Consider the following 22,408-nt stretch of genomic DNA (forward strand, 5'->3'; position numbering starts at 1 on the left):
GAATCAAAGGCATAAGAGAGAATTACGTGAAAACAGAATTCTACTTCTCATTTAATCTCCAAGAAAATCTCGGCTGAACGTAATCTCTAGGAAAACCCTGTTCCAAATCTGCGGGTTGATCTTTCTCCCTGCCTGTAAAACCCTGTAACATGGTTTGGATTGGAAATGGAGGGATTTCTGCAAATGTCCTCTTAGGAAGGTCACAGGAGAGTACGACGCATTTAGTAATATTAAAATTACAGGGACACAGATGTTGCCTCTCTTTAGTGTTGGATGTATAGACAGCTCAGGCATAGGCAAACTGGCTACGAACTACAACTGCCAGCATGCCCTGTCTAGGGATTGTTGATCCTCAGCACCTGTAGTGAGATTGAAGTTGGAGGAGGTGGCGGTAAAGTGCAGGCTTGGACTGGCCCACAGGGGCACAGGGGAAACCACCAGTGGGCACCACTGCCTGGGGGCCCACCTCCTGCTCTAAGGATCAGGTTCTAGACTGTGCACTTAAATTACACATTATACATATGTTCCCTTATACTGGACTATGGTGTACTTTCTACAGTGCATTGCGGTTATTAATCTGTTATTAATCTGGTACGTTATCATGCATGCAGCAGCTGAATTTACTGTATATATATTATGAGGGGCCCCAGACGTTGCACTCTCTAATGGTTAGTCAAACCAATGAGGTGACAGGCCACACCCCCTCAGCAGACTGGCCACACCCCTAAACATGGGCCCCTACTACTACATTCCCCCGGTGGGCCCTAAATGCCCCAGTCCGACACTGGTAAAGTGTACCTGTCGCTTGCAGACGTAATGTGTCCAAATGTATTAAAATGATGTCATTTGAAGCTCACAATCTAGTTTTGTGGCATTCCTTACCTCTCACCGTTTGTATAACAGTATCAGAACCCCAAATGTGTAAATGTGCCCCTCCTTTACCAAACATACCACTGGTAGGTTCCACGAAGCTGAGGTGTTTCCCGTCTGTGCCAGCAGTCCAGCACAATACAATGCACACACATCCCACACCCAGGCTCCCTACCAGGGCACAGATCTGTCATCTGCACGGTGACACTATAATGACAGTTTAACACACAGCTAGAATTCTGCAGCATAAACAGCTAAAATGCAGCCATTTCCCTCATGATCACGGGGCTTATTTAATACGGCGCATGGCTGTCACTGACACCCATAGTAAACTATAGCTGCCGCTTTCTACCGTAGTAAAGGAAATGTCTGGTGGATTTGGGTTACAGCACAATCCCGCACAGAACACCAAGCCACCATCCCTGCTGAAGTATGAGGCCAAAGTACTCTATAAGTGTGTATAGGTCACCAAGCCCACTCTAGCTTGTACTCTTAGCTGCTTGAGAAAACGGCCCGATGCCGCAAAAGGAGACCAGATTTTAGGGAGACTTTTATGGATTTATGCTTTATTTTTATGGTTTTTCATTTTATTTCCATTTATCTTGTGATTCTGTGATTTCATAGACTTTTTTTTACGTTATTTTTTCTATATTTAATTGTCTGCACTAGCAATAACTTTTTTTATATTTGTACATTTGTTTATTTATTATAATACTTTTGATGTGTAGTATGCCAGTTCATTTACTAAAGAGATTTGAAATTCTTCCTTTATCTTACTGGTTTCTTTCTTCTAGGTTTTATTTTATTTTTCTCTCTTTTTTTTTTGTTCCTTCTCTCCTCTCACCTATACTTTTCTTTCTTCTTTCCATCATGATTATGGTTTCTTGAGATAAGTTTATTGTTTTTCCAGCCTCTCTTTTTGCCGCACTATGGGGGTCATTCCGAGTTGTTCGCTCTGTATTTTTTTCTCGCAACGGAGCGATTAGTCGCTAATGCGCATGCGCAATGTCCGCAGTGCGATTGCGCCAAGTAAATCTGCTATGCAGTTAGGAATTTTACTCACGGCATTACGAGGTTTTTTCTTCGTTCTGGTGATCGTAATGTGATTGACAGGAAGTGGGTGTTTCTGGGCGGAAACTGGCCGTTTTATGGGTGTGTGTGAAAAAACGCTACCGTTTCCGGGAAAAACGCGGGGTGGCTGGAGAAACGGGGGAGTGTCTGGGCGAACGCTGGGTGTGTTTGTGACGTCAAACCAGGAACGACAAGCACTGAACTGATCGCAGATGCCGAGTAAGTTTGAAGCTACTCAGAAACTGCTAAGAAGTGTCTATTCGCAATTCTGCTAATCTTTCGTTCGCAATTTTGATAAGCGAAGATTCACTCCCAGTAGGCGGCGGCTTAGCGTGTGCAAAGCTGCTAAAAGCAGCTTGCGAGCGAACAACTCGGAATGACCCCCTATATTGTTGACGCTGCAGAATTTAATGCATCTTATCACACTGTTATATTGTTGAATTGTTCAGTTTTTTCTTATGTGACTGATTGTACTTTACACCTTATGCCAGTGGTTCCCAAACTTTTTTGAATCACGGCGCTCTAGAGTATAAACACTTTTTTTCACGCCACCCTTAGGCCCAACGTTTCTTATTGAGAAATTTAGAAAAAAAATATTAAATTATGTTTATATGACATCCTAGGTTCAGTTGTGTGGTGAGGGACAAGATTCGCTTCTGTTTGTCCACATGTTTTATGGTTGCCAGCCACCAGCACTGGTTTGACCATAAATAGTTTGAATTGGTCCTGGACCACCAACCTGAGGTGCCCCTGCAAGTGTCCCGCGGCACCCAGTTTGGGAACCACTGCCTTATGCAATAATATTATTGTTGACTTTCTGTTGCAGTCACGTATTATTCTTTATAATACTACAAAACAAAATAAATTGTTTAAAAAAAAAAAAAATCTGTTTCACATGAGGAGTAAGGAAATGGTTAATCACATATAGTGTCATTGACACTCTCCTATTATCTCTCTCTCAGCGATGAATATTCCTTCTATCTTTGATATTTATATTTATCAAATACTATATGTACATACATATTTTACATTCATGGTTTATAATTGAAAGTTTCAGGAACGATATAGCTGGAAGTGGGGACAAGGGGGTTTGTTGGGTAGTGTACTGTATGTCTCAGGTGGTGGGCATGGAGTCAGCTTCTGTATATGGGGGGGGGGGGGGATGGGTGTCAAGCAATATATGTCCTGGGAAGGGGGCATTTGCCATTGAACTGCACACACCAAAGCATCTAACCTAGGGTGTAGGGTCTCTCTTTGGATGCAGAGGCCATGTAAGAAAGTTGCATGAATACCCATGTTGTACACAATGATAATAGAATAATTTTAAATCTCCGTTCAGTAAAGAAACAGAGAGAGAGAGAGAGAGAGAGAGTGTGTCTGTGCTCTCCCCTGTACGCTCACTATTAGAACATATTGGCATACACTACTTAGATAATAAAACAATTACTGAAGCTATGTACAACCAAGAAAATTATACCCTCAACGTTAATAGTTAATTCGCTGATTGTTATTAAGTTACAAGTCGTCTCTGCACACATGTAATTACAAACTGACCAAAACGTCTTATCAGCTTGCGTTTTGGACTGGATGGATGGATGGATGGATGGAAGATTGCTGCAGAGAAGAGCTAAGCTGTGTGTGAGCAAGTTGCACGCTGGAACTTGTAGTTCTACAACAGCCAGACAGCCACAGGTTTCGGTAACGTGCTCTACTGTTATGTAGGGTCTGCACATATGGTGTTGTGGCCAATATCCCCGCAGTGTACAGCACCATGTAATACACTGGGGTTTTGCAGCAAAGTATAATCAGGAGTCCTGTATCTTGTAAGATATACTGGCTATTCAGGCATATACAGAGCTCCCAGTTCTCACCACACAGACATTTATTCACAAGTTGTGTTTGGTAACTGGATAATTACACCCCAACAGGCTCTCCCCATTCACTTCTGCGTGTACCAGTGTCACTATTAGGGAGGCCAATCCCGGGATCGGCGGGATCCCGGGATTTGGGCCCAAAAATGCCGGGATTTGAATCCCGGGATTCACGGGATTATACTGCGCATGCGCGGCGGCGGGAGGGTGGGTGTGTAAGTAATAGTACTTACTAATTTAGGCGGGCAGCAGCCATGAACAAGTTGAACGCGCGCGGCACTTCAAATGTAGTGCCGGCCACCAGCCAATCAGAGCTGGCGGACCGGCAGCCAATCAGGGAAGCTGCAGCGGCAGCCAATCAGGAGCGACTGCTGCGGCCACTTCCCTGATTGGCTGCCGGTCCGCCAGCTCTGGTTGGCTTGCGGCCGGCGCTTCATTTGAAATGCCGCCGCGTTCAGTGTGTTAATGGTTGCCGCCCGTCTAATAGTAAGTACTATTACTTACACACATGATCCTCTCTCCCTCCGTGCAGCCTTCCTCCCTCCCTCCCTCCCTCCCTGCCGCGACCTACACCCTCTGTCCTGAGACCAGCACCGCTACCTACACCCTCCCTACCTCCCGCACCGCTACCTACGCCCTCCCTACCTCCCGCACCGCTACCTACGCCCTCCCTACCTCCCGCACCGCTACCTACACCCTCCCTACCTCCCGCACCGCTACCTACACCCTCCCTACCTCCCGCACCGCTACCTACACCCTCCCTACCTCCCGCACCGCTACCTACACCCTCCCTACCTCCCGCACCGCTACCTACACCCTCCCTACCTCCCGCACCGCTACCTACACCCTCCCTCCAGCGCTGCTCCCTACAATTTTCTCTAATCCCTACTGCAATCCCGGGATCCCCGGGATTGACCGTTTTTCAATCCCGAATCCCGGAATTGAAAAAACGGCCCAGGATTGGCCTCACTAGTCACTATCTCTAGTGTCTGCATTATGGTAACTGGCTAACAGGAGCCTCTACCCACATAAACCTGCCAGGTGAAGATGGTGCAGGTAACACACACGTCACAGGCTGCTTTCACTTTGCATCTCACCCTTGTACTATACTCAGAGTATAGACTCCTAGCTGCTATAATGCGCTGTATGACTTTCCTATAGGAAAGACCAGCCAATGCTTCCTAGCAGACCAGTATCTTTCACCAGGGGCCAAAGAGAACACACATCACATGTTCCTAACAGCGTGGGCATCCGGTCATGTGTAGCAGGGTCAGATGCTACAGAGTTGTTAAAGCTTTTATTCATAATGGGTTATATATATATCTATATATCTATCTGTCATAGTGAGAGGTTTCCTGCTATTACGGAGACGGTAAGGTATGAGGAGGTTCCACATCACAGTGCTTACTTATCTCTTATAGATCTGCATCCTCATTATAAAATGGTTCTGTGTAACTGTGATGGTCATTTAGATCAGTAATACCACATCTGCATAATTATTACTCTTCCTAGATGCTAAGGGTATGCAGCTGCTAAGAATCACTCTTTACCAAAGCCTTATGCCATATTCATTATGATCATACCTGCTCTTGCCTGGCATTAAGCTTCTTGGCAAAATGGTGACAATTCTTCATAATGCTTTGGGGCACTACTGTCAGGCATGCCAACTTATTCCCATACATGCTTTAAACTCTGTAGTATAGTTATGCGATATATTATCCATAACACTAGGGAATTTCCGCTTTTCGGGATAAGGGGTTCTTCCCTGATTTGGAGCACCAAGCTTCAAGTCTACTCATACAGCCTCCAGCCCGGTGTCCCCTCCTCAGTAAGTGTTTAGCAGTTCTCCTCACAGTGGGGGTAATTCCAAGTTGATCGCAGCAGGATTTTTGTTAGCAATTGGGCAAAACCATGTGCACTGCAGGGGAGGCAGATATAACATGTGCAGAGAGAGTTAGATTTGGGTGTGGTGAGTTCAATCTGCAATCTAAATTGCAGTGTAAAAATAAAGCAGCCAGTATTTACCCTGCACAGAAATAAAATAACCCACCCAAATCTAACTCTCTCTGCACATGTTATATCTGTCCCTCCCCTGCAGTGCACATGGTTTTGCCCAATTACTAACAAAAATCCTGCTGCGATCAACTTGGAATTACCCCCAGTGACTGAAGGACAAGATGCTTGGTGAACTTACTAAGCCGTAAGTGTCAACTGACGTACCTCTAATGACAGACTAACCAGTACTTCCAATGGGTGTGGTTCATCAAATCGACAGTGTCTAGGTCGACAATGTTTAGGTCGACCACTGTAGGTCGACAGTAACTAGGTTGACATGGATGGAAGGTCGACAGGGTTTCTAGGTCGACATGTGCTAGGTCGACAGGTCTAAAGGTCGACATGAGGATTTTTTTCCCCTTTGGTGTCGTTTTCTTCGTAGAGTGACCGGGATCCCAAATTTGTGCACCGCGTCCGCTCGCCATGCTTCGGGCATGGTGCCTTCGCTCGGCACACTTTACCGTTCCAATCGTAGTCCACGTGGATCGTTAAGTATGAAAAAATAAAAAAAAAGAAAAAAAATGTGAAAAACTCATGTCGACCTTTAGACCTGTCGACCTAGAAACCCTGTCGACCTTCCATCCATGTCGACCTAGTGACTGTCGACCTATAGTGGTCGACCTAGACACTGTCGATCTTCAGACCGGATCCCACTTCCAATAGTGTGCATCCTTAGGAAAGATATTACTGTACATATACATGTACTTTGCTACAGGCACGGCTTTTGTTCTGTATTACTTTCATATATTACACACTAGGTAACCATGAGCAGAAATACCCTTACATGACGCTTAATGATGTCTTAGTAATGTGAAGGTTACAGCCTTATAATCCTAACATGAGCGGCATCCTTGTATTGTAAGCAGAGAGCAGTGATGTAAAATGATTAGCGGAGTAGCGTGATCTCACCACTGGAGTATTCAGTATTGGGAATATAGAGGAGCAGCGATTCCCCTGCTCATACTCTGACCTAATCCTTGGACCCCTGGGAGCGGACACACTTTATTTGCCTGTACCCAGGAAGTGCCTACACTGAGTTCACTCACTTAAGGGGTCATTCCGAGTTGATCGCTCGCTAGCACTTTTTAGCAGCCGTGCAAACGCATAGTGCCGCCCACGAGGGAGTGTATTTTCGCTTTGCAGGAGTGCGAACGCCTGTGCAGCAAAGCGCCTGCAAACACATTTTGTGCAAAACAGGACCAGCCCTGTAGTTACTTATTCTGTGCGATGATTGCTGCGACGAGTGACACGGTAATGATGTCAGATACCCGCCCAGCAAACGCCCGGCCACGCCTGCGTTTTTCCAAACACTCCCAGAAAACGGTCAGTTGACACCCATAAACGCCCTCTTTCTGTCAATCTCCTTGCGTTCGGCTGTGTGATTGGAATCGTCGCTAGAACCAGTGCAAAACAACAAAGGACTTCGTACCCGTATGACACGCGTGCGCATTGCGGTGCACACGCATGCGCAGATTAGCCTTTTTTTTCCACTGATCGCTATGCAGCGAACAACGGCAGCTAGCGATCAACTTGGAAAGACCCCCTTAGTTCCTGCAATATGCAGGCCAATAGTGCATGTACACCAAGATGATATTTAAAACTGGACTTCTTCAGGGTATTGTTATACTATCCCAGTGCTACTGCTATCGTAAAGGCCATTTAAAAAGGCCATATAAAATCCAGATGTGACGTGCTAAATTAGTGTGGTCAAACCATATCCACCATTGGTTCTTTTCCAAGGACGCAGTTAGGTAGCCGGCAGTTGGGATCCCGGCGGTCAGGATACCAATGCCGGAATCCCGACCGCTGACAATGCCGCCAGCCGGAATCCTGGTTAACAGGGGCTATTCCCACTCGTGGGTGTCTATGACACCCATAGAGTGGGAACAGAACCTGTGACGAGCGCAGCTCACCACCGAGCCTGCAACGTGGCGAGCCCGCAAGGGGACTCTTTGCGTTCACCGCGCTGCCGGCATACTGGCGGCTGGGATGCCGTTGTCGGTATACTGATGGCTGGTATACCATACTGAACCCCTTTCCCATGCTTTAATGTGATCTGAGGTAGACAGTATTGATCCAATGTGGAATCTGATGCAGATTAGGATTCCTGGACATTTTATGCCATATATGCCTGTGACAACACAATAGTACAGTGGTTAGCATTGCTGCCTCACAGTACTGGGTTCAAGAGTTCAATTACTAAACAGGAATTGTGGAGTTTGTATGTCCCCCCCTAATTTAATGTGGGTTTCTTCTGGGTGCTCCAATGTTCCCCACACAGTGGGAGGTTAATTGGATTCTGACACAATTAACCGGGAATTTAGACTGTGAGCTTAATGGGGCCAGGACTGATGTGTCTGAAAGATAGTCTCGGTCCAGTGCTGTGTAACATTGTGCCAGTATATCAAGAGAATAATAATAATAATAATAATAATAATAATAATAATGTACATGCCAAGTTACATCCAATAATGTCTAAAACTGTCATCATTCATCAATATAAGTAGGCACATTGGGGGCTGGGATTGAAATCCCGGCATTTGGGATGCCAGCGGTAAGAATACCGAACGCGGCATCCCAATGTTCAGAATCCCGACAGCGAAAGGTAAGTATACTTACCTTCCCCCAATGGCCCCCTAACCCTCCCTTCTAACAGCCTAAACCTAACTCTCCCACCCCCCGCAGCCTAACCCTAACTTAAATTTAGCTCACCACGTGTACCCATGTCCTGTCGTTAGACCTGCCTGTTACACAACACTGCATTAGAGAAGTCAGAAAACCTGTGCATCCTGATTTTAACACCTGTTGAGCAACTTTCCTTGGAATTGCTCCCCAGCATCATTACAGATTAGAGAGCCTCAGGTAAGAAGTGAAGACAATTCTCTGAAGTCATTAAATAATAAAAGAAAAAAAAAAGAATACGCCTATCATACTCCTGTGGGATTCCATTAGTCTCCCCCCATAGGGGCTTATTTACATTCAGTTTCAGAGGCAACAAACGTGAGTTTCAGGTCCAGCAGAGAGGGGATTATCTGCAGTAAATAATAATAACAACTGCCAGTAAAGGGACGTAATACCGGCAGGACTGGAAGCTGGATATACTGGAAGCAATAAAGACCACCCTAATGTGTAATGGATAAAATACATGTCAAACAAGCATGCTGATATTCTCCCCATTCTACAGCCAACTGGTAACACCTAGGGGTATATGCAATTAGCGGCGAATCGCGGCAAATTTTCGTCCGTTTTTTAATTCGACACAATTCGACCGTGTAATTTCGGCAAGTGGGTGCCGAAATTGACCATATTCAATAATAAATGGATTCGACAGTCCCGCGGACGAAAAACGGCCGATTTGGCGGATTTTTTCAATTTTCAATAAACGGGGGGAAAAACGGGAAAAAAACAGAAAAAAAAAATTGCGTGGGGTCCCCCCTCCAAAGCATAACCAGCCTCGGGCTCTTCGAGCTGGTCCTGGTTCTAAAAATGCGGGGGAAAAATGGACAGGGGATCCCCCGTATTTTTAAAACCAGCACCGGGCTCTGCGCCTGGTGCTGGTGCAAAAAATACGGGGGACAAAAAGAGTAGGGGTCCCCCGTATTTTTTACACCAGCATCGGGCTCCACTAGCTGGACAGATAATGCCACAGCCGGGGGTCACTTTTATACAGCGCCCTGCGGCCGTGGCATTAAATATCCAACTAGTCACCCCTGGCCGGGGTACCCTGTGGAGTGGGGACCCCTTCAATCAAGGGGTCGTCCCCCCAGCCACCCAAGGGCCAGGGGTGAAGCCCGAGGCTGTCCCCTCCATCCAAGGGCTGCGGATGGGAGGCTGATAGCCTTGAGAAAATGTCAAGAATATTGTTTTTTCCAGTAGTACTACAAGTGCCAGCAAGCCTCCCCCGCAAGCTGGTACTTGGAGAACCACAAGTACCAGCATGCGGGAGAAAAACGGGCCCGCTGGTACCTGTAGTACTACTGAAAAAAAAATACCCAAATAAAAACAGGAGACACACACCTTGAAAGTAAAACTTTATTGCACACCTGCCGACACACACATACTTACCTATGTTGACACGCCAACTGGCACGTCTCGTCTCCGACGATCCGGGGTACCTGTAAAAAAATTTAAACTCACCTGATCCAGTGTCCAGAGATAAATCCACGTAACTTGGCAAAAAAAAAAACCACGAACACCCGAACCAGCGGACTGAAAGGGGTCCCATGTTTACACTTGGGACCCCTTTCCCCAAATGTGCCGGGACCCCACGTGACTCCTGTCACTGAGGTCCCTTCAGCCAATAAGGAAGCGCTACTTCGTGGCGCTCACCTGATTGGCTGTATGCGCTTCTGAGCTCAGACAGCGCATCGCACAGCTCCCTCCATTAGTTTCAATGGTGGGAACTTTGCCGTCAGCGGTGGGGTTACCCGCAGTCAGCCGCTGACCGCGGGTGACCTCACCGCTAACCGCAAAGTTCCCACCATTGAATATAATGGAGAGGCTTTGCGATGCGCTGTTTGACAGCTCAGACGCGCAGCCAATCAGCACAGTGCAAGGACGTTGCGCTCGCTGATTGGCTTAAGAGACCTTTCTGTGACAGCAGTCACGGGGGGGTCTCTCTGCATTCGGGGGAAAGGGGTCCCATGTGTAAACATGGGACCCCTTTCAGTCCGCTGGTTCGGGTGTTCGTGTTTTTTTTTTTTTGCCAAGTACGTGGATTTATCTCTGGACACTGGATCAGGTGAGTATAATTCTTTTCACAGGTACCCCGGATCGTCGGAGACGAGACGTGCCAGTCGGCGTGTCAACATAGGTAAGTATGTGTGTGTGTCGGCAGGTGTGCAATAAAGTTTTACACTCAAGGTGTGTCTCTCCTGTTTTTATTTGGGTATTTTTCCCCCAGTAGTACTACAGGTACCAGCGGGCCCGTTTTTCTCCCGCATGCTGGTACTTGTGGTTCTCCAAGTACCAGCTTGCGGGGGAGGCTTGCTGGGACTTGTAGTACTACTGGAAAAAACAATATTCTTACACTTTTCTCAAGGCTATCAGCCCCCCATCCGCAGCCCTTGGATGGGGGGGGACAGCCTCGGGCTTCACCCCTAGCCCTTGGGTGGCTGGGGGGGGACCCCTTGATTGAAGGGGTCCCCACTCCCCCAGGGTACCCCGGCCAGGGGTGACTAGTTGGATATTTAATGTCACGGCCGCAGGGCACTGTATAAAAGTGACCCCCGGCTGTGGCATTATCTGTCCAGCTAGTGGAGCCCGATGCTGGTGTTAAAAATACGGGGGACCCCTACTCTTTTTGTCCCCCGTATTTTTTGCACCAGCACCAGGTGCAGAGCCCGCTGCTGGTTTTAAAAATACGGGGGATCCCCTGTCCATTCCCCCCCCCGCATTTTTAGAACCAGGACCAGCTCGAAGAGCCCGAGGCTGGTTATGCTTTGGAGGGGGGACCCCACACCATTTATTTCAGGATTTTTCCATTCCATCTTTAAAAAAAATAAAAAATTTAAATATTTTTTTTAAAAATATAAAAATAATACTTGTGCCTCCAAAAAAGACAAACCAAGTACCTAATCCCTTCTAATATAAATAGATATGCTATTACCAATAAAAAAAAAAAACACCCAAAAAAACATGTTTTAAATTTTTTTTTATTACTTTCACCCACCAAAGTGTGGCGGATTGAAAATCACGAATTTACTGTCTAAAAGCACTGTTGTCGAATTTCCAAACTTCAATTGAATATACTTTTGTCGAAAATGCAGCATTTGTATCATTGCAGAAAAGTCGAATTTGACAAAAGTCGAATTTCAAAAAGTAAAATTTTGAAAGTCCGTTTTTTTGACGGAAAGTACTGAATTGCATTGACGATTTTTTTTTTTGGGCGAAAAAGTCCAGTTTTTCGACAATTTCGGGAATTCGACCGCAATTGCATATACCCCCTAGTCTTTTACATCTATAGTAGATACATAAATCCTAATTATAAGCAGGTTTCCTGGCAGCTAGAGAATCACTTATCCACATACTTACAAATTTATGCCAAGATTTATCAAGCCTTGGAGAGTGATAATAGCACAGTGCTAAAATGCCAACCAATCAGCTCCTGTCATTTTTCAAACCCACTCTGTTACATGGCAGTTAGGAGATAATTGGCATGGTACTCTATCACCGTGCTATTTACCACTCTCCAAGGGTTGATAAATGAGGGGCAGATGTATTAAGCCTGGAGACGGCATAAGGAAGTGATAAACCAGTGATATGTGCAAGGTGATAAACACACCAGTCAATCAGTTCCAATAAGTAAAGTAACAGTTAGGAGCTGATTGGCTGATGCGCTATCACCTTGCACATATCACTGGTTTATCACTTCCTTATGCCTTCTCCAGGTTAATACATCTGCCCCCCAGTCCCTTAATGTACTCCAACGGAACACTGTCCCCTGATGGTCACATCATAAGGGAATACCTCTACAAAGAAGCCAATCATTAATTAGTTATTATTTAACTTATTTTTATAGAGTTTACTATCTTTAGTCCCTACCACATGTACATCTATACCTCACAATTACACACATATATACCCACACATTAGCACACATGTACACTAGGGATACATTTTGTCAGAAGACAATTATCCTACCAGTACATTTTTGGACTGTGGGAATTGAAGACCTCAGTGCTGGGAGGCAGCAATGCTAACCATTACACCCTCCATGCTGCCCAGTCAACTGGTTTGTAGTCCCACAACAGCTGGAGGTGCTGACATTTTTTTAGAAAATGAATCTCAACTCTATAATTAGAAATATAGTACATTTTTAGAGTTGAAATATATATTTCCCCACTGGGAAAAATCATACTGCAGTAGAGAACATACGATAAAACTATGCGGGTAACTTAAGCAATAAAACGTAAAAGGACAGACCCATTAGCTTATCAGCATACCATAAAGTAATGTGGTGTTCTAGTTAGTTAGACTAGATTCAACTGATTTACTTCCAAATACGTCACAGTAAATACAATAAAAGGGTTGTACCACAAACAAACGAGGAAAGAAACATTACATAATAAACTAAAAAAAGATATATGTGCAATCCAGCCCCCTACAGTCAATGTACTAAATGTAGAATTTATATAGAGTTTTGCCCTTTTAGTCTATGGTACAGACGCAGAAAAGGAAACCACCATGCAATAAAAACCAACATTTGCAAAATTAGATTATTGCCATAACTGGAATATGTAGCGAGAAGGTTTCAAAATAGATAAAAATAATGACCTGTACAGTAACTTTCCAATATTAACGTAAACAAAGAATTTTGCTCAAGAAAAATGTTTCTACTGATACTTTGACAAATTATGGACAGTATAATGCATTCTGTTCTGATAGATTATAGTTGTATAGATTGGCGTGTTTATGCTCTCCGAGTACACTAGTCCTTCGTGCCTACCAGGTGGAACATGAATGACCACAGATAAAACACACAGAACAAGTCACATATCTCCTATGAATAACCTGGCCTGATAAACTACTGCACACAAGCCTGTTCTGACCCTTTACCTAAAGCAGTGAAACTGTACGGTATTATGGTTACTATGGTAACCTTACTACTGTATGTCCCTGATTTTATGCAGTTACTAAGGATATACAGACAGGATAGCTGGCAAGGGCCAAACACATAGCACCCAAACATTATGTGTACAGAGCTTAGGGACAGCAAACAGAAACATTGTTTTGTATGTATTATTACAATATACTGAAACTCTCATGTATTGCTTATATATACACGTACTTAATGCACTCTTGTGGACATTCCACACAATATAGGTCTCTCACTCTGTCTTGCAAATTCACATTTTAAAAGTGTGCCACTGTATCCACAATCTCCCACGTCAGTACTGTATCCAGCTGAAGTCACAGTACTCTAATGGAATAGATGTAACGTGCCTGTGAGCTTGCAATCCTGTGAAACAACCATCTGTACAGCTGTTTCTCAAGAGAGATTTATAGCAAACACAATAAATCTACTACACTATTAACACAGCATAAGCCTGTGCCCTGTAAGTATGCCGTAGCCTAAATACATTTCATTTACATTGAAAACATGGCATGCATGCAATATCTGTAATATGTCTCTACTCAGTCCCTATAAGCACCAAATGACAGCATGTACTGTGTAGATGGAGACAAGGCAGAGCACAGTCTTTACTCAGGACATTCCCACTTACCACAGGTTTAGGCTTGCTGATTTCCACCAGTTTGGCCACAATGTCCTCATCCGAGAGCTGGCTGAAGATATGGGCATCATAGGCCATGGAGATTGAGATTTCTTCCATCATCTTGGCAGGTGCAGCTGGGAGGGTTAGGGGGTCGTATGTCACTTGTGAGAGGGATCCAACTTGTTCCAAAATGGGGGTCACATGTGAGCACCCAGAGACTTTATAGGTCCTGAGTATCAGGGAGGAGCCCACCAAGGTTCAACTTTCAGCAAGTGTACTCTCACTGTTGTAGGATGTTCAGGTGGGCTCTTGGGGAGGAGCTTGTGTCACCTGGATCCTGTTCACTGAATATGTATGACCCTCAGATCAGTGAATTCTCTATTCACAAGAGTTTCAATTTCAGGAACACAAAAGTCCCAGAATTAGTCCCAGTGTAAGTAAAAGGTCAATGGTCAGAGTTTGGAAGTCACTCCATAGTGGGTCTCCGCTGAAAGGGTCTTAGCAGGATTGATACCCGTAACAAATACACACACACTTAATCACAAAGCATGAGTGCCTTGCAGTATATGTGAAGGAGGGAGCTTAGAGCTGTGAAAATATTCTAAATATGCCGGGAGAACCTAGGTCTGCTACATCAGCTAGTTCTTGGTACCGTACGAAAACATTGTAAAAAAAAAAGAAAACCAACACACAGTCTGGGTTACCTCTGCTAAATCTGAGCAAGTTACTACAAATTCCTAAATAAATATAAATAAAAAGAGCAGGAACTCGTGTGTCATTGTCATATGACATCCGAGATGATCACAGTCTACAGAAAGCTTTACAGAAACTTTTAGCCCGTGAACCAGTGTACAGTATAGCAATAAAATATGCTAAAAAAATGCCCTTTTAAAAGTTATACAAACAAAAAAACTAACAAAAAAAAAAAAAAAACAGAACTAATGCAGCAGGTGTTAAAAAAAAAGTAATTAGCGGAGAAGTAAAATGTTATCTAGATCTTGACGTTTTTCTCAAAGCAGAAGCAGAGGTGGATTTCATACATATTTAAGAGGCGGTTTTCCATTGGCCGTGGAGCTTGTGTTCGGAAAACTCTTCGCTCTTGTTAGTCTGCAGCACAAACGGTGTGACACTTTCACTTTCCCCCCACGTTCATCTTCCCCTGTTTCCTCTCCGTCTTCTTCCTGAAGCCCAGGTGCAATATTGGCAGTGACATGCTGGCCACTTACATTTCAATAGGCTGCTAAAACAGCAGCAAGGGATAATGTACAGAGCAGCAGCACCAGAGGCAATTTCCATACTCTCTGCAGGCGGAGAACAGGAAGATATTCTGCTGCCATCCTGATAACGCAGAGGCTTTTAATAGGCTGAAAATGAAATATTTGATGACATCCTGGAGATTAGAACCATTAACTCATTGTGCACTGGGTGTTCAGCCAGAACTGCTGTCTCTCCCTGCAGAATGTTATGCCAATACCCCTTCAGATTATTGATTTACACACACTCCGAGAGAAAATAAGCAAGGTTGAGGTCTGTGGTGTAACCAGGATGTAACGAAAGAAGTAAGCACCTGTCTGCTGTCCTTATCTCATTGGGAGAGGCTGCTCCCTCCCACAAGACGTTAGGTGCTGTCACTTTGCCAGGGGAGCCTGTTAAATGTGAAATATCCTTTTCACTGCGCTCTCACAGAGATCTTCCCCAGCACAAGCCTCTTGCAGAGCCTGGGTATACAGAAGATGCACAATGAGAAGGGGACACCTGTTGCAGGGGATGCTGCTTCCCATAATTCCCCTGGCCTCTCAGTCCAACGCCCAGCAACAATAGGCTGGGGACAGAGTCTTCGCAAACAGTCAGGACGCGCAGCATTTTATAAGCATTCTGCTCGGTTAATGGTAGAAAAATGGCATTCTGTGACCAGGGCTGGGGGAGGGTGGAGGCAGAAAAGCACGTACAGATACTGATCACCATTTCCTTAAAGCCACAGCTCACAAAAAAAAAAAAAAAGAGAGAAGAAAGGAAATATTGTAGCGGCTTTGTAAGAAACTACAGGATGTTTTTGAAAAAAAAAATTGCTTTTATGGTTAATTTTAGCCTTGAAGCTTGAATATTAACAAAGATAAGGAGAGGACTTCCCTATTCTACATGCCATGAATTGTGCCGCTGCTAACAGACACATTTTGTGTTTTACAATGAATGGGTATTTCTACTGACCAAAAATATTCAAGAATATTTATTTTGCCATTTGTAGGGGAAAGTGTGTAGCTATCACAAAGGTACCCACTGCTGGGGTGGGAGATTGTGCCCCTTGCGAAAGAAGTACCTGGGCAAATAAGGGTTAAACCAATGAAAATGAGCTATCACACAGTAATCTGTCTTGTAGTGTGCACAAATACTACTATGATGAGTGTGAATCCGCACCAGTACCATATAAGTGTGTAAATATTAGAATGATATGTTAACCAATATGTGAGCAGTTTACAACACAATTTCAGAACTGCTTTTTGATTGGTGGTGCTCCCAGGAAATTTGTAGATGAACTACATTGAAGATAAGAGAAAAGACAAAAAAACCTTTTTTGGGAGCACTCTTGATTATTGAATAGGTGTGATGTAAATGGAGATGTCAGTAATTAAAACTTAACCTTTAATTGATCCTTGTATAAAAAATTATAAAAATGTAAAAATATGATGATTGGCAATCAAATGATGCTACTAATAGGAGGATCTTGTTGACCTTTTTAGCATATGTGGTACAAGATCGTTATGTAGGTGAAAATATGTATATATACCTTGGATAACTTCACCAGTTATGGTAAGGGACGAAAAGTGCAAGCAAATGATGGTCAAATCTAGGGAGGGTGTCTGACTGTGAAAAAATAATTTATGAAAAAAGAGAGAAAAAGAGAGGGAAAGAAAAGGAAAAGTGATAGGGATGAAGGTCTCCTTGGAAAATGGCCCACTGCACCTGGTATTCTCAGGAGGTTCCCCTTCCTAGTACTGACCAGGCCATACCTGCTTAGCTTCCGAGATCGGACAAGATTGGGCATATTCAAACTGAGTTTTGATTTATGTATAGTACAGACAGCAGAAGTGGTAATCTCTTCTCCTTCAACAAACGGCCCACGGCCATACTACCCTGAATACGCCCGATCTTGGAAGCTAAGCAGGTATGGCCTGGTCAGTACTAGGAAGGGGAACCTCCTGAGAATACCAGGTGCAGTGGGCCATTTTCCAAGGAGACCTTCATCCCTATCACTTTTCCTTTTCTTTCCCTCTCTTTTTTCATAAATTATTTTTTCACAGTCAGACACCCTCCCTAGATTTGACCATCATTTGCTTGCACTTTTCGTCCCTTACCATAACTGGTGAAGTTATCCAAGGTATATATACATATTTTCACCTACATAACGATCTTGTACCACATATGCTAAAAAGGTCAACAAGATCCTCCTATTAGTAGCATCATTTGATTGCCAATCATCATATTTTTACATTTTTATAATTTTTTATACAAGGATCAATTAAAGGTTAAGTTTTAATTACTGACATCTCCATTTACATCACACCTATTCAATAATCAAGAGTGCTCCCAAAAAAGGTTTTTTGGTCTTTTCTCTTATCTTCAGTGTGCACAAATACATAGATGAGATAAGATCTAGGTATATCAGCTTCAAGAAATAGGTTCCATGTTTGGGGTGAACTTCAATGCGCCATATGGTGCGAGATGATTAGCGCAAGTGAACTGCCAGTTTCCCGGAGATTCTTTGTTGTTTCTTTCCCATCCAGACGTGTCTTTGTAAACAGATATGACAAACATCTTCAAGAGACTGCACTGATTAATTTGATATACACTTGTACATCTGTGTGCATGATATGGATATGATGGATATGAAGCACACTGGAATTTGCGTGAAAAAAAACCCTCGCCTGCTGCACTGTAGAACTTCATATACAGATTCAGACTCAGTCACACACAGGATCAAAATAAACAAACGCAACAATGTCCTCACATTTAATATTTCAACAAGTCTGTGATGAACATTAGCTCAAAATCAACATAAATCACCCCAAAAGTGACAGTAAGAAAGAGGTTTCCAGTTTCACCTGCAACGCACATCTCTAAAACCTACACAAATTCTGCACTTTGGGCCTACACTATTTACACATTCTAAATGGTATCCAGACTCTAGGTCAACACAAAAAAGGTCGACACACCTTAGGTCGACAGGGACAAAAGGCCGACATGAGGGTTTTTTTTTAATTATTTTTTGAACTTTTTTATACATTACGATCCAGGTGGACTACGATTGGGAACGGTAACCTTGCCCGAAGCATGGCGAGCGAAGCGAGCACTAATTGGGGTTACCGGTTACTCTACGAAGAAAACGACACCAAAACCCCCCCCAAAAAAACACCTCATGTTGACCTCTTTCCATGTCGACCTTGTTCATGTCGACCCTTTGCCCATGTCGACCTAAGATGTGTTGATTAATTGGTGTCAACCTTTTTGGTGCAGACCTGGAGTCCCAGACCCATGTTGCAGCATCTGGGCAACTGCTGAATATTAGCTGCGACTAGATTAGAATTTACATGCCGTCCATTTTTACTCTTGAACAGGCTTCCAGTAGAATGATTTGAGGTTGGCTGCACTGAATCTGTCCATATTATGGTTGGTAAAGAGGTGGTGATAATGGTAATTTAGAAGGGTCTGGGACTCCAGGTCGGCTGCAACATGTGTTACCTGAAAACAGCCCAGATGGCTAATAATGATGCCACTGAAATAGTTAAGATATTATCTGGCTCGTTTGTAAATGCAAACAGTATCTATCAGTAAGGTGTGTCGTTACCTACTGACCACATGAACAAGCCACTAAGATGCATGAACTTATCCAACTGCTGGTCCAAAGCGTCTGATTGGCTGCATCTGATTGAAATTCAGCATTTATGTGGTGGCCAAATTGGACAATAATTCTATTTCCCAATGCCCACGCCAAGCGGAAGGATCCGTCATTAATGTTGCGCCTTAAAAGACATTTCTTGCTTATAGCAAAACTCAATGAGGATGAATATACAACATATCTACTTTTCTGTCCACAACGGTCAGATTGTGTTGGATCCATTTTTCCATCGACTGTACTGTGCTCTAGAGTGACCGCTCCAACAGAGTTTACCAACTCCAGTCTCCAGGGACCTCTAACAGTGCAGGTTTTACACATCTCCACAGTATCACTGAATCTATTAGCACCACCAGTGAATCCTGTAGAATGTGTCAACCAGTAATACACCTGTGCGCAAACTAGGTGATCTGGAAAACATGCACTGTTAGAGGTCCCTGAGTACTGGAGTTGGGAAATAGTGCTTTAGAAGATGTCATCCTACTGGATTTGGAGCAATTTCGCATGGCAGAGGAAATTGTGGACAATGGCCACCATTGTTACATAAGTTTTGCCATCTGGCTGTCCAGCCTGGCAGCTTGATAGTCAGCATGACTGAATTCACTCTCCCATTATACTAAAAGATCCTGGTGTCTCAGGGGGTTTAGTATGAAATACCTACAATCAAAATCCCGACGGTCAAAATACAGACAACAATTGACTGACTGTCAAATCCCGACAAGGTTAAAATACAGACATTTAAAATACCGACAGGGACAAAATACTGACATTTAAAATGTCGACAGGCCAAAAAGTCAACACAAGTTTTTCAATTATTTGTGTATGTCGACATGTGTCGGGCATGGTGCCTTGCTGCGCATGGCACACTATTATATTCTCCCTCCAGGTCCACTGGGATGGTAAAGTATGAAAAAGTCAGTTTCAATAAAAAAATCATGAAAAACTCATGTCGACTGTTTGACCTTTAAATGTCAGTATTTTGACCATCGGCCAATAGTTGTTGGTATTTTGACTGTAGGTAAATTGACCACATCCCGTCTCAGGGCACAAGAGACCCCCACATCGCTGTTAGTAATAACAGAATATGCACAGGATATTAATGAGAAGTGTGGGGTGCTCTGTAAATGACTGTGCTCCCAGTGCTTGCATTATCAACTCAGAGCTGGACGAGTCTGCTGCTGGGGACTAAAGAAATCCTTGTCCAGGTAGGAAATGCTGAAGATTCTGAAGAGCAGATGTAAGAGATAGGGATGGCCATCGACCATCGATGATTTTGAATCAAAATCATTGATGGTCTCTCAGCAATGGTAACTACTTTTACCATCGATGGGGGAGAACCAGACGGTTTCCCGCCATCGATGGTAAGAAGCTATTGAATATTTTTTATTTTTTTCTCCCCAGGGTGTTGGGGACATGGAGCATAGCTCCGTCCCCGACACCCATGAAGCTACGCCCCCAGGCACTGATTGGTCCGCGCCGTGCTTAATACTAAAGTAGGGCTGACCACTGATGGCTGAAACCATCAATGGTTACCTTACAGATGGTTTCCCACCATCGAGGTTATCCATCAATGGTACCATCGATGGCAACCATCGATTAATAGCCCACCGATGGCCATCCCTAGTAAGAGATATAAGAGCTTTACAAATGTAGGGGGATTTCTGCTTATGAACCCACAATGTATAGAAATAAAAAGCCATAGCACTCCCAGCATGTTCTATACCAATAGATTGCTTGTAGTGCATAACTCAACCTAATTCAACAACAGTTGACGATCAGCTGGGTTCCAATCCTACAACTAGACCAGAAAAATATATATATTAAATAAGTGTGAATACACTTTTCATATTGCTAACGCATAATTTACCTTTTTAAAAACGTCCCTGAGATCTTCAAAATGAGCTTCTCCCTAACAAGTTACACATAAGCTGCTGGAAGGAATAATGAGCGTGAACGTTGAGCGGTCCAGGTGTGCCCACTGTTCCCCCTACACACAATGGAGTGCGCAGCAGCAGCATGAAACCAGCACTAGACATGTCATACACAAGCATACAGCACTCATTGACTGATAACAGAGCAGAAAGTACACTACAAAGAGAACACAGCACAAATTGCCTTTGCATATGGTAATAAGAGGAGTAGAAACTGCACTGATCTACATATAGAGCTACATGAAAGTATTTTTTTTTAACCTATCAATATTTCTTTGTTATTGAAATCTTTTTGATCTGGTAGACGACATTCAGAAACGCGGCAATCAGCACAATGCACGCAGCCTGCCATATGGCACATTTATGTGGCCGGCTATACTGTGTATCCTGCAGTACCCTCAGCCTTATTGTGTCTCGTTTTAAATAAATGAGCCAGACTGCGCAAGGCTGCCCTCCAGGGGCCGTCTAGAAAACGGCTTCTGTCTGCCGGGCACACCATGGTCTCGCAGGTCATTCATATTGCAGAGACCCATAAATGGACCCTGATTATGGCTCTCACTTACATCCGGAACATGCGTGGACTCTGCTACTCTGCTAGTCACAATGCTCCTTTGTGAGCAGGAGATTGCAGGGAGCGGTGTGTGAACCTGGTTAGTAGTAAGTCGGGAGGTTTTGTAATGCTGCCCTATGCATAAGGGATCTCCAAATGTCATTTATGTCTCTATGGACAACCAGCAATAAAACCCTTCACACACAGATCTGCGTTATACACATAGGGGCCTAATTCAGACCTGATCACTAGCAGGTGATTTTTGCACTGCTGCGATCAGATAGTTGCCGCCTACAGGGGGAGTGTATTTTAGCTGTGCAAGGGTGCGAACGCATGTGTAGCAGAACTGTACAAACAGATTTTGTGCAGTCTCTGAGTAGCCCTGGACTTAGCCGCTACGATCGCTTCAACCTGTTCAGGACCGGAACTGACGTCAGACACCCGCCCTGCAAACGCTTGGACACGCCTGCGTTTTTCCAAACACTCCCAGAAAACGGTCAGTTGACATCCACAAACACCTTCTTCCTGTAAATATCCTTGCGAACGCTCTGTGCCAATGGATCCTTCGCACAAACCCATCGCTTAGCGGCGATCCGCTTTGTACCCGTGCGACGCGCCTGCGCATTGCGGTGCATACGCATGCACAGTTTAGACCTGATCGCCCACTGTGCGAAAACGCAGCCTAGCGATCAGGTCTGCATTACCCCCCCGTAGACAGAATGAATTGGAAATTCCAGAGACAATCCTGGAATTTTTCAGGATTGTGAAATTGCAAATGTAAGTTCCTCTGCTTTGCACTTCAGGTATCGTTTGGATTTTGGTGTTAGATAAGTCACCTATTATTGAAGGATATTTCTTGCTACTTGTGCGATCATGAAAATCCTTAAGGCAAATGTGTTACAGAGTGTGTACCCACAAAGACGCTGTTGCGATTGAGACGCATGGTATCAGAA

The 22,408-nt window shown here is 44.1% G+C and overlaps 1 protein-coding gene and 1 pseudogene across 5 annotated transcripts in view; one reads left to right on the forward strand and one right to left on the reverse strand.

The window, feature by feature from the left end:
- The window catches only part of RABGAP1L (RAB GTPase activating protein 1 like), a 690,515-nt gene that overhangs the window by 43,330 nt on the left and 624,777 nt on the right, over positions 1-22,408 (reverse strand). Inside the window, exon 1 of one of the 5 annotated variants that reach the window (XM_063939670.1) lies at positions 14,093-15,936. The exons of the other annotated variants lie outside the window; for them this stretch is intronic. Within the exon in view, the coding sequence (XP_063795740.1) occupies positions 14,093-14,203 (111 nt within the window). The 5' untranslated portion in view covers positions 14,204-15,936. Of the gene's footprint in view, positions 1-14,092; positions 15,937-22,408 lie in introns of those variants that run through there. 5 annotated transcript variants of the gene reach the window in all.
- On the forward strand, positions 17,198-17,305 carry LOC134959091 (5S ribosomal RNA; annotated as a pseudogene).

Source organism: Pseudophryne corroboree, chromosome 9 (assembly GCF_028390025.1).
Source record: "Pseudophryne corroboree isolate aPseCor3 chromosome 9, aPseCor3.hap2, whole genome shotgun sequence".
Classification (NCBI taxonomy): domain Eukaryota; kingdom Metazoa; phylum Chordata; class Amphibia; order Anura; family Myobatrachidae; genus Pseudophryne; species Pseudophryne corroboree.